Source organism: Schistocerca cancellata, chromosome 1, assembly GCF_023864275.1.
Source record: "Schistocerca cancellata isolate TAMUIC-IGC-003103 chromosome 1, iqSchCanc2.1, whole genome shotgun sequence".
Lineage (NCBI taxonomy): Eukaryota > Metazoa > Arthropoda > Insecta > Orthoptera > Acrididae > Schistocerca > Schistocerca cancellata.
The window spans coordinates 519,856,110-519,869,362 of NC_064626.1; the positions used below are offsets into that span (position 1 = coordinate 519,856,110).

Sequence of the window (13,253 nt, forward strand, 5' to 3'; positions counted from 1 at the left end):
TATCAATGATATGCAGCTCAGTTCAAGTGGATAAGTGCTGACAGATCCTTTACTTCCTGTAAAGGAGACAAGGCAGTACGAGAGGTACCTGTAGCGTATCTGGTTTATGTTTCTCAGGAGGCCTCCGAACACATTCAGTCACTTGACAGTGCTAAGGGCGAGATCTAATTGTTTATGAACAACAGGTAATTCATCTCATGTCCAAAAACAGCTTCCACAGAGCACTTGGTAATTCTTACCAAAAGCATGTTTTACCCCACAATTAGCTTTGGCAGCGAGTTTGCTCAAGTCCAGGAATTTTGTCTGGTTGTCCTGGTTCTTCTGTGGTTCCATTTCTGCCATGTGAGCTGTTTTTGCTCAAGATCAAATCACATTTGTTGTGTCGTCGTCCCCCCCCCCCCCCTTCCCCCCTCCCCCATGGATGTTTCTTTTATTAGTGTGGCAGGTTTGTTAGCTCTCTTGGTTAGTGTTTCTTGTAGTTGCTCTTGGTTATGTGGTCCTTGCAACCTCAACTTCTGGATGAACTTTTTGTTACACTTGAACATTTCTGTACAGAGCATGTTGATTTTTCTCTGAAGACCCCTCGTGGTGTTCCTTGGAAGAAGCTGAACCTTTTTTTGAGAGATAGTGATCTGAGTTGAGGCTTGCATTTCTTAGGGGTTTGGCTTTTTGGATCTGCTGTTGTGCCTTTTTTCCAATAGCATGATCTGTTGGGAACTCACAAAAGTTGGAGTTTGATAATATCCCAAGTTTTCTGTTTTCTGAACGATTGTTGGGAGAAAATTGATTTTATGATTGGATTGAATTCCTTGCAAAGTTGTAAGATTCTCTCCCCATTTTGATATGTTGCTTTCCACATTTTGATTTGTTGTACAGTGAACAGGATCTGTGCAACAGTGTTTTGTAATTTTCTCTTTTTACCAATTTGCGTATTAAAAGCCTGTATGCTTCTCTAGAATTTTACAGATGATGTCTTCCACTTGCCCACAATTTATTTACTCCATCTGAGTGAGTGTTTTTCGTTTACCACAATGACTAGAGAATGTACATTTACTACGGTGTAGCTTTTGTTCATTCCTTGAAAGATTATTATTATTATTATTATTATTATTATTATTATTAGGAGTAGTAGTAGTAGTAGTAGTAGTAGTAGTATTAATTGTTGTTGTTATTAATTGTTGTTGTTATTATCATTATCATTATCCTCCTCCTCATCATCATCATCATTATTTTGTTTCATGCCATTTTCAGGAGCCTTTGCTATCATTTTTGTTGATTCACTGTCTTAAGTTATGCAGTATCTAGAAAAAATTCTGTAAAAAATTGGTTGGTGAATTGTTGCAGAATACTAGCTCAAACGATGCTTCCAGTCATCAGCTAATCTGTGAAGATGGCGATCCACTTATTATAACCTCAAGTCAGTTTACCGAAGATGATACTGTAGAGGAAATAGAAACACAGGTTAGTATTTGACATGTCAAAAGTCACGGGAAACCACCCAATATTGTGTTTTACCTTCTTTTGCCCAGTGTAGTGCAGCAGCTCGACACGGCATGGACTCGACAAGTCATTGGAAGCCCTCGTAGAAATATGAGCCATGCTGCCACTATAGCCATTCACAACTGTGAAAGTGTTGCCGGTGCAGGATTTTGTGCATGAACTGATCTCTCAGTTATATCCCACAAATGTTCATTGGGTGGAAAAATTATTTACTTCATTTCTCCAGAATTTCTCCAAACCAGTCATGGATGGCTGTGGCCCGGTGATGTGATGCATTGTCGTCCATAAACATTCCATCATTGTTTGGGAACATAAAGTCCATGAATGGCTGCATATGGACTGCAAGTGCCTGAACATAAATATTTCCAGTCAATGACCAGAGGACCCAGTCTGTTCCATGTAAACACAGCCCACATTATTATGGAACCAGAACCAGGTAGCACAGTGCCTTGTTGACAACTTGGGTCCATGGCTTTGTGGACTCTGCAAGACATTTGAAACCTGGTATCAGCTATTACCAACTGAAATTGAGACTTGTGACCAGGCCACACTTTTCCAGTTCTCTAGGGTCCATCTAATATGGTTACAAGCCCAGGAGAAACACTGCAGGTGATGCTCTGCTGTTAGTAAAGGCACTCAATGTTGGTCGTCGGCTGCCATATCCCATTAACATCAGATTTTGCTACACAGTTCTAACTGATACATTCATTGTACATCCCACATTGATTTCTGCAGTTCTTGCATGCAGTGTTGCTTGTTTGTTAGTAGTGACAACTCTCACAAACGCTGCTGCTCTCAGTCATTAAGTGAAGGCCATTGGCCACTGTGTTGTGTTTGGTGAGACGTAATGCCTAAAATATGATATCATCGGCACTCTCTTGACACTGTGGATCTTGGAACATTGAATTCCCTAACAATTTCTGAAGTAGAATGTCCCACGCATCTGCCTCCAACTACAATTCCACATTCAAAGAGTCTGTTGATTCGCATCTTGCAGCCATAATCCCATCAGAAACCTTTTCACATGAATCACCTGAATAGAAATGACAGCTCCATCAATGCACTGTCCTTTTATACCTTGTGTGTGCAATATTACTGCACAACTGTATATGTGCATACCATTATCCCATGACTTTTGTCACCTGTGTGTGTGTGTGTGTGTGTGTGTGTGTGTGTGTGTGACCTGTCACATTTCTCTGCAGGATGGCGTTGTGGATGAAGATGAGGTAGTTATTTGTGTATCTTTATGAAAGCTTTATGTGCTATATTATTGCAGGTCAGTGTAAGAAATAAGTAAGCTTTATATACTAGATTATTGCAGGTCAGCATAAGAAATTAGTAAATTTACTGCACTATTTGATATCCTGCTGTCAGAATAAAATTTATTTCAGCCATCTGGAGATGGCACAACATCATTGGTAGTTTTTATATTTTGACTCTGCTTTGGTTTCTATGACCAGATGAAGCTTTTGGTCTTCAGCAAAACTGATGATGTCAGTGTAAGAACTAAGTATTTCACATTTATTTAGCAGTACAAAAATAAATTTCTCTAGGAACATCCTAAGCACAATCTTATTTCACTGCTCCCAACGTGATATCCCACTGCCTACCAAATCTGTGAAATAATGTGGTTCATCATGTTGTAACTTGTGTGCAGCCTTTTGTGTGGGCACGGCCACCAACCAGCTGCCCAGATGAATGGCACTGTCAAACTGTGCCAAAGAGGAGAGATGACCACCCAGTGGTGGAGCATGCTGCTGAGCGCAATGTGTTTGACATTAAGGAATGCTTTACAACTTGTGCCCCCCCCCCCCCCCCAAACCTTTTCCTCTTAAATAAAAGCTGATCTGAATTACATTGATGGAAATTGTCCTTGCAAAGCGTCCTGGTCTTCCCAATCACCTGCCCCTAAACATCTTTTTTATATTATCCATTACGGATGTTATGTAATGGTTTAAGTTTTTACAGTAATAATTGGTAGCATTCAACCATATTTCTGTCCTACACATAGCTCAACAATGTGTTTTGAGATACAGTGCTCTCATCATAAAGTTGTAAAATATACTCATGAAGGTGAAGCACTAAAATATCTCAGCAATAACAATTGTGATGTTCATAACATAAAATAGAATTAAATCACATTGGGATGAGGGTCCTCATTTTACTTTAAAATTGTCAACATCTGTCAGTGACCACCCCTCTCCTCTCACACCACCCACTATAACAGGCCCTGTCCACTATATTACTGTGTAACTGTAACTATTGGGAATGATGTGCTAATAATTATCTCCTTTTCTTCATTTCCAAAGCCTACAATCTTTAGTCTGTAACTGTTCCATCATAGAGGTATAAATTTATAATCATGTATCAGTCCTAAAATAATTCTACAATGCTGCTAAGAAATCACATTTTGTTGTCTTTCACTTTGAATTCAGAATATTGCTGTATTGCCTCCCTTTCTTTTCTATGCACAAGATTTCTAAGTCTTCTTCTATTCTCTTCAGTGGAAAGACTGTTTCATATATGTGATTCACAACAGCTGGTTTGCTATAATTACTTAATCTGAATGCATCTTTATGTTCCTAATGTCTGATCAAAAATGTTCTTCGTCTGTCCAATTTTTTTGAATTAAAGGATATGCATTGAATTTTGTAAGCTCCAGATCTTTCGAACTTCTTTATCTTAATACTAACATCATGCTTCAGCTTATAACTCACTGAATTATTTGGAATGCTATTTGAACATCGTACAATTTAAAAATGTTTGTGATCTTCTGTGAGATTCTTCCACACTGTGCCATCGTGATCATTTTCACTTTCTCTGCATTAGGTTTCTTCTTTCTGTGCCTATTACCTTTACAGAGCAATTTATGAACAATGTCCACATAGTAACTGTTTTTATCTGCTGTCTTCTTAATGATGTTTATTTTCATCTCTCTACCCTTCCTACTCATTGACGTATTGGCTGCCCTGTGCACTAGAATACTAAACTACAGAAGGCTGTTTCTTTATAAGCCTATGGATGGCCTGAATCATTAGGAATCACAGCATCAGTTGTTGTTCAGTTCCTGTAAACGGTAAATGTGTGCTTATTGCCCTGCTCTTTAATGTTCATATCAAGGATTGTAAACTGCTGTCAAATTTGTGCTCCACAGTAAACTCAGTTCTGTGAATTTGTTGAACTTTTTTTACTATTTCATCAATATCTTCATCAGAATTGTCAGCAATGAACAAAGTATCATCTACATAACATTTATATGCTGCTTTGCGCGGGGTAGCTGTGTGGTCTAAGGCACCTTGTCACGGTTCATGCGGCTGCCCCCATCAAAGGTTTGAGTAGGGTTGTGTGTGTGTGTGTGTGTGTGTGTGTGTGTGTGTGTGTGTGTTTTGTCCTTAGCATAAGTTAGATTAATTAGTGTGTAAGCTTAGGGACTGATGACCTCCGCCGTTTGATCCCATAGGATCGTACCACAAAAATAACATTTATGATAAACAACTTTACCCATAATGTCTTGGTCAGACTTAAAGCCTCATCTTCTAGATCATTGATAAAAATGTCAACTGTAATCCCTGAAATGCTGACTGCATGGCTAAACCATTGTCTTGAATATAAAACTTACAATTAAAAATGTAATAGTTAAAACTTGTAATCAGCTGTAAAAGTTAAATGAACCTGATTGTCTTTTGTCTTGAAATTTTTCTGTATTTATGGAAACATCTTCTAATAATATCTATCATTTCATTAAGCAAAACATTAGAGTATAGATTCTTAACATCGGCTGAAACCAAACAGGGAGGTCAGTGTTGAATAGTTGTTGTCATAGGCATAAGTTTCGTAAGAATTTGATTGAGGAGACTAGTTATCTTACATGCAGGGGTGTTTCTACAGTTCTGTTGTAACTCCGAACATAAATAATCATGTGGAAAGTCAGTCACCTGATATATTTACAGTTAAAGCTTGACACAAGAGTCACAAGCATAAGACACAGTTCAAAAGAAAAATCAACAAATGCACAGTACTAGGAGCGAAGATGAAGAAGATTGAGCAACTTGTAGCAGGCCCATAAATAAATGGCAGAAGTGAAGCTTGGTGCATGTGGTGCTAGGATGCCACCTGCACGGACATCTTGTGCGACAGATTTTGCAGCAGTGTCTCCCTCTGGTGCCCAAACCCTGCGGTAACACATCCAAAAAGCAGAGTCGTAACTGTGGTCAGTTGGAGGCAGTGATATAGATGGTGTCTGATGCCTGGCGAAGTGGTGTTAGCCACTTGGGTTACCACAGTCCTTCCCTATAATGGGGCTGAAGAGCAACAGTGCAGAATGTGGCTTTGTGCCTGCCAGGACACCGAAGAGCATGCCGGGTAAAACCAAAGTCCACAGTAGCATCAGAGGGGTATGCAGACTCGACATGCTCCCGGTCGGACAGGATGGTGGCAAACGGCCAGAAGGTACCTGCTTGGCAGTGGCAACAGGATCGTGGTGGTGTGGAGGGGGTGCTAGGGGGCACTTCATTTTCACATCTGGCTTGAAAGTGTGAGGGCACTTCAGCTGGAGGTGCTGTTTGGGGAAGTTTGGCAGTGTTTCTGCTGGGTCGGCATTCTAGGTTGTGAATAAGGAGGAAGGAAAGCTGGCATGGGAAAAAGAGACACGGAAGTAAAGGAACATTGTGTGGCATCGCCTCAAAGGCCATCCAGGAGTGTTATCGGGGACAGTTGTGGTCAGTTCTCCCCCAATAAATGGAGTTTGTTTTGATAACAGATCATTGTCCTGTCTCCTGCATCCAAAGTGAACACACAGCACTCCTTTGCTGCTGGGCAATAGGATCTAGTCATCCTGATGGCTGAAACCTCATGCCCACACACAGGTGCCCTGTGTGAAGTGTGGAGATGGTGGTGGGGGGGCGGCACAGCTAGAGTCGACATCGGGAGCATGCGAGGTTGGTGGCCATAGAGGAGCTCCAGTGGACACTTCTCTCCAATTGCGGTAGACCTGTATGCTTTAAAGAAGGGTTAGATCATCGTCTGTAGGTGATTCGCTGACAAATATCTTCATCTGGGTCTTGAAGGTGCATGCAGGTCATGTTGAGGGTGAAAAGGTGGTGACACGGTGTGTTGAATGCCTTTCTGCTGGCAGAAAATGTCAAAACGCTGCTGCCAGAATTGTGGCCCTCTATCTGACACAGTCATGCAAGGAAGGCCGTCTATGGTGAAAAATTCTGGTGAGTGCCCTAATAGTTGCCTCCGCATTGGCCGAATGGCATTTGTCAATGTAGTGAAATCTTTGGTAAGTGACTGTCAACCAGGTGACATCCAGAAAGAGGCCAGCAAAATCGAGATGAATCCTCTCCCAAGGCTATGAGTGGACAGGCCAGTGCGAGAAGGATTGACGAGGTACTGCCAGGCGTGCTTCACATTTATGACAATCTTATATGAGCTGCCTGGTCTGCTTGTCAATTCTGGACCATCAGAGATAGAGCCTGGCTAGCATCTTGGTATGAGTTACATCCCAAGTCCCTGGTGCAGTAGAAGCAGGATATCTAGCCGAAGGGGTTCCTGAAGGGCTATCCGTGGAGAGCTTTGGTTTGTTGTTAGCAAAATAATGCTGTGTACAAGAATGAGCGTATGACAGAGGTGAAAATAGTGCTATAGGGGGCTAGAGTTCTAACCAAGGATCAAGTCCAGCCATCCTTACAGGATTTAGTGACGCACTTGCCAAGGGGTCCACAGCTTACTGGGCCTCATCTTCTAATTGGAAACAAACGATCTTTTCTTTATCAAATTCTGGATCGGGACCCATTGGGAGGTACGACAGGGCATCCGCATATGCATGCTGAATAGTGTTTTCGGAAATGTATGTCATAGTTATATCTGATAACAAAAGGGGTCCACCTCTGGAGCCGATGGGCCTTTCAGTTGGGCAGCTTAGTAGCCAGACCAAAGAATGATATCAGATGCTTTTGATTAATGATTAAGTGGAACTTGGTGCTGTAGAGAAAAACATGGAATGTTCTTAATGTAAATGTGATCACGAGCTCTTCCTTTTCAATCTGAGAGTACTTCTTTTGTGCAACATTGAGCACTTTGGAAGTGTACACAGTCGGCTGTTCAGATCCATTGACATTACGGTGCCAAACACCTTTCAGACATATTGTTAGCTACCACCAGCTGCTTCTCCAGCTGGAAAGTGGTAGGTAAAACACAAAGAATAAGTCCTGTTTGAGGATCTGGAATACCTATTTGCAATCTGCCAATAAGGAGAATGAGACACCTTTCTTCCTGAGATTGTTCAGCAGATGAGCAGTCTCCACAGCATTGGGAATGAATTTGCCACACCAAATCAGCTTCCTGAGGAAAGACTAGCTCCTTCAAGTTGGTGTTCTGTGATCACTACTTCCACAGGCTTATTCGTAGGCTGAAGTCCACCTTGAGAGATGATGTGATCAAGATATATGACAGATGGTGGAAATTACTTGGATTTTTCGAGATAACATTTGAGGCCAGCAGTCTGTAGAGTACAGAACAGTTTCCTAAAGCTCTGTAAATGTTCTTCAATTGTGTCACCAATGGCAACAATATCACGTAATTAATTAATGCATCCTGGAATATCCATAAGCAATTGTTTGAGGAATTGTTGAAAAAATGGCAGTGGGCAATGACTAAGCCAAAAATGAAATGCCTAAACTTATAAAGGCTGTGTGGCACGTTGACAACTAATAGCTTTTGTTATTCTTTGTCAAGAGGAAGCTGCAAATAGCTTTGGTCAGATCAATTTTAGCACACCTGAAAGCGGAGTGAAGAGTGTTCGGACTTTGGAATTGGATAATTGTCTATTTCACTCATTGAGTCTACTCAGATCTTAAAATCACTACCCCGAGGTTTTCTTCATCACCACCTACAATATTGCCCACTCACTGACAGATGGTTTCAGTTATGTCAAGATTTGTCAACCTGTCCAACTTGTCTGTTACTGTGCCATGCATGAAAGCAAAAAGAGTGCACCAATAGCTTTAATATAATGTGTGCTATGAAATTGTTGCCACCCTATCACACCCCACAGGCTCCTCACAGGCACTCATTACAAATGTATTCTAGTTCTTTAAAGGAAATGTGGTCAGAGACAAGGTCCACTGAATTGTCACTAGCAAATCCAAAAGCAGAATATGCATCTAAGCTGAAAGAGAGTGCTGTGTTTCCACTACACTAAGAGGAAGGTGAAGTCTCATATTCTTCAAACCACTGTGAAGTGCATAGCAGAGGGTATGTCCCACTGTGCCAGTTATTAGGGATTTTTCCCAGTCCATTTAATATGGAGCATGGGGAAACTGTAAATTTGTGCTGACCATCTCTGTATACAATCACTATCCCCTGCCAGTTCTATTTGGCACATGTCCCCCACACTTGAGCAATATTCTAGGATGGGTCACACAAGTGATTTGTAAGCAGTCTAGTTTGTAGACTGATTGCTCTTTCGCTAGTATTCTACCAATAAATCAAAATCTGCTGCTTGCTTTACCTGTGACTAGCCTCTGTGATGCCAATGGCCTTGCTGCAGCGGTAACACCTGGTGACGTAAGATCACCAAAGTTAAGTGCTGTCGCGCTTGACTACCACTTGGATGGATGATAATCCAGTCTGCCGAGTGCCGTTGGCAAGCGGGGTGGACTCAGCCCTTGTGAGGCAAACGAAGGAGCTACTTGATTGGGCCAGGAAAGTGATGTGCTGAACACATACCCCTTCATATTCACATCCAGTGGCACCTGGTTGCTGAGGATGACACGGGAGCTGGTTGGAACTGTTGGGCCTACATGGCCTGTTTGGGCAGATTTTTTTTTTAGTTTTTATTTTTTTATTTTTATTTGTTTATTTATTTTAGCCTATGTGATCATTCCACTATGTGTTCCTATCAAGTGTTACACGCAAGTATTTGTATGAGTTTATAGATTACAACTGTGACTCACTAATACTGTATTCATAGAATACTATTTATTTTAAGTACACAATTTTACATTTTTGGACATTTAAAGCAAGCTGCAAATAATTGCACCACTTTTAAATCTATCAAAGTCTGACTGAATATTTGTACAGCTTCATTCAGACTGTACTTCATTGTAGATAACTGCATCATCTGTCAAAAGTCAGAGGTTAATATTAATATTGTCCATAAGTTCATTACTACTCTTTCCTGGGTATGCCTAAAGTTATTTCTACATCTGTTGATGACTTTCCATCCAAAATAACATGCTACATCCTCTACCAAGAAATCGTCAGTTCTCAAATTGTGAAAAACTGTATCTACTTCGCTGCATTGATACATGGCTTTCAGTGTGTCATGTGAGAAAAGTGGGAGTGGTTTTCACGTGATCTATGTTTTCGAAATCCATGCTGGTTGGCATGGAGGAGGTCATTCTGTTCAAGGTGACCTCTTTATGATTGAGCTCAGAATGTGTTTTAAGATTCTACAACAAATCGATGTCAAGGATATGGGATGGTACTTGGGTGGATCACTTCTGCTAACCTTCTTCTAGACGGGAGTTATCTGTGTCTTTTTGAAGAACTGGGCATGGTTTTTTGTTCAAGGGACCTACATTAGATTATAGTTAGAAGAGTTGCTAACTTGCCATAAATTCAGTACAGAATCTGACAGAGATTCCATTGGGGTGTGGAGCTTTGTTCAGTTTTAATGATTTCAGCTGTTTCTCAACACCACTGACATTAATCTGTTTCACTCATATTTTCAGTGGTACAAGAATTAAGTTGGGATAATACTCCTGGGTTTTCCTATATAAAGGAACATTCGAAAACAGAATTAAGCATTTCTGCTTTTGTTTTGCTACTCTCAACTTCAATTCCGGTTTACTCCATGAGTGACTGGACAGTAAGTTTGGTACTACTAACAGCCTTTATGCATGACCAGAACTTCTGTGGGTTTTGTGAAAGGTAATTTGATGATATTTGGCTACAATAGTCATTGAAGGCTTCACATATTGCTCTCTTGACAGCAAAATGCATTTAATTTAGCAGAATCTGATGCTTGTATTAAATCGCTAGGCGGCGAGCAGTTGGTTCTAACGACAGTGCACTGATCTAGAGGTATGTAGGAATGTTCAACAGGGAAGCTGAAGCTCCAGTGTCTGTCTGTAGTTGAATGTCTGTGTTGCACATCACAAGTGTAATGAACAATTTCACGGGTGCCACCATTGTGTTTTGACAGCCTGAAGTGTTTACATCAATATCCATTTGATCCTGCTGAGGGGAGCGCCGAAATGCAGAGGCTCGACATACTGGAGAGAGATGTCCGTCTTTGTTGAAATTGATGCATTATGCCCACCTATCTGGCCAGTTATCCTGGGAATTCTCATGGAAACAATCTGCACACAGCGGAAGTGTGTACCTGTCGAGGGACCGAGAATTCGTCACTTGATTGTGAAGTGGAGTCAGAGCGAGGTTTGTTTACATTCTGTAGCAGTTACTTCCTCCTTGTCTGCTACGCTGTACAAATTATCCAGGTTGGAAGTAACGGCCGCCACGTCTTACCAAGATTCTAAATGACAGCCAGCTTTGACTTTGAGCAACCTTTTTGATGTACTTCCAAGTCTGGGACCACACAAATTATAGCTTCCTGAATCATAACCTCCACATGTGATTCCTTAGCATTGGGAGTAATGAAATAGTACTTTCTACTGAGTGCCTGTAGTTCTGCCACCCATGCGCGGTATGGCTGGTTGAGATGTTTTTGATATTGATGAAATTGGACTTGTGACAATGTAACATGACAGCACCAACGGAAATGGGGAGAGCGCATCTCATCAAAATCAAGCCGGGTCTGTTCGATGAAAGGGGTTGGGGGGGGGGGGGGGGGGGGGAGGTGTTAGCAAGCTTGCAAATGGCCAATATGTTTGGGTTGGAATACAAGACAAAAAGAGTACTTTAACAGTTGCAGGGTCCAGTACATTAAATGCAGTGAAATGTTGCTGGAGGCACTTCTCGTACACATCCTAGTCGCCATCTGTTTCTTTGTAGGCAGGAATGGTGGCAGATGTGTAACTATCTGAGTTGAGTTGTAAGTAATTGGGCCAAGAGGGCCCTCTGGGTCTTTTGTCCTTCCAACTGCTGTTGCAAGAATTGTTGAAAATTGACATCTGTGGACAAGCATGATGGCAGCTGATGTGCTGTTAACACAGTGTAACACTATGTTCGAGCATTGTCATTGCCAAGTATGATCAAAAAATAATGGGAGTTTTTTAATGTTGTGGGCCGTATACATCCAAATTTTAATTCTTTTCATCTTATTAGTATACTTGTTCCTGATGTATGTTTGCATTTTCCACTGTTTAGTTGACAGTCGAAAATGTTAGACTTGTTTTCAAGTGTCCGGCAAATTTTTACTTTAGAAAAATGTGGTTTAAATTATTTGCATTAAATTTTGCTTGAAAAATTGATTAAAGTGCAGTGCAGCATTCGAAATGTTGGCGGTGGCTTTTGCCAAATATATCACAAGGAAAACAAAAGCTTACAAATGGTATAAATATTTCAAAGAGAACTGAGGAGACATTGAAGACAATGAAGTGTGTTGTGAAACTGTTGAATTCTGACCAAAAATGGTGTTGTGCAGACATCGCTCAGGAATTGCTGAGTAAAGTTGGCAGTGATCCAGAACTTCTGAAGAAAGTTATAACAGGTGACACAACATGGGTATATGGGCATGACATCAAAGCCAAGGCCCAATTGCCCCAACGTAAACTGACAGAAGGCCCAAGACAAAAACATTCAACAAATTCAATCACATGTGAAGGTTCTTCTCACTGTTTTCTTCAATTACAATGGGATAATGCATCATGAGTTTCTGCCTTATGATCGTTCAATCAATAGAGTACTACCTGGAAGCTATGCGCCATTTGCATCAAGCAGTCCAAAGATAATTACCAGAATTGTGGCAAAAGAACTTGTGGAAATTGCATCACGATAATGCTCCCTCTCATACCTCAATGTTTGTTCATGATTTTTTGGCAAAAAACAAAATTGTTATGTTGTCTGAGCCACCATATTTGCTGTACATGTCCCCCATGCATCTTCTGTCTTTTCCTGATGTTGAAGAAAACCATGGAAAGGATGTGGTTTTGCCATCGTTGATGAGATAAATACCAGAATAACTGAAGGAACTGAACACGATAAAAAAAAGTGAGTTTCAGGAGTACTTCCAAGACTGGAAAAAGTGCTGGCGCAAGTGTATTATATCTGAGGAGGATTACTTTGAAGAGGCCAAAGTTGATGTTGATGATAAATAAAGATTCTTCAAGAAAAACAAAAAATTCCCTTTATTTTTTAATCGCACCTTGTATGTTATAACTTACAATGTAAATATGGCAAGTCAGTCAACTGATATACTTTACAGTTAAAAGTTCAATACAAGTGTCACAAATGTAGCGCACAGTCCAAAATAATAAGCCACTAGAATATTTCAGTATAACAGCAAATTGTTTTTTATGAAAGAATGGCCCATGCATAATACTGTGAGTTAAGACGAAGAAGACTGAGGGCCTTGCGACAGCCACATACATAGATGGCCATAGTGGAGCCAGACACAGATAGTGGTAGAGGAGCACCTGCACAGACATACTGCACGACAGATTTTGTCGCAGTGTCTCTCTCTGACTGTCAAACACTGCGGTAGCAGAAGTGGAAAAGCAGATGAGTCATAAGGGTGACCAGGTGGCAGTGGTTCCGATGGTGTCCCATGGTCACTGAAATGGGTG

General features: G+C 40.9%; 1 protein-coding gene across 1 annotated transcript in view; it reads left to right on the forward strand.

The window, feature by feature from the left end:
• The window catches only part of LOC126178859 (protein BANP-like), a 201,628-nt gene that overhangs the window by 100,722 nt on the left and 87,653 nt on the right, over positions 1-13,253 (forward strand). The window contains exon 6 of the mRNA XM_049924564.1: positions 1,345-1,461. Within this exon, the coding sequence (XP_049780521.1) occupies positions 1,345-1,461 (117 nt within the window). The remainder of the gene's footprint in view (positions 1-1,344; positions 1,462-13,253) is intronic.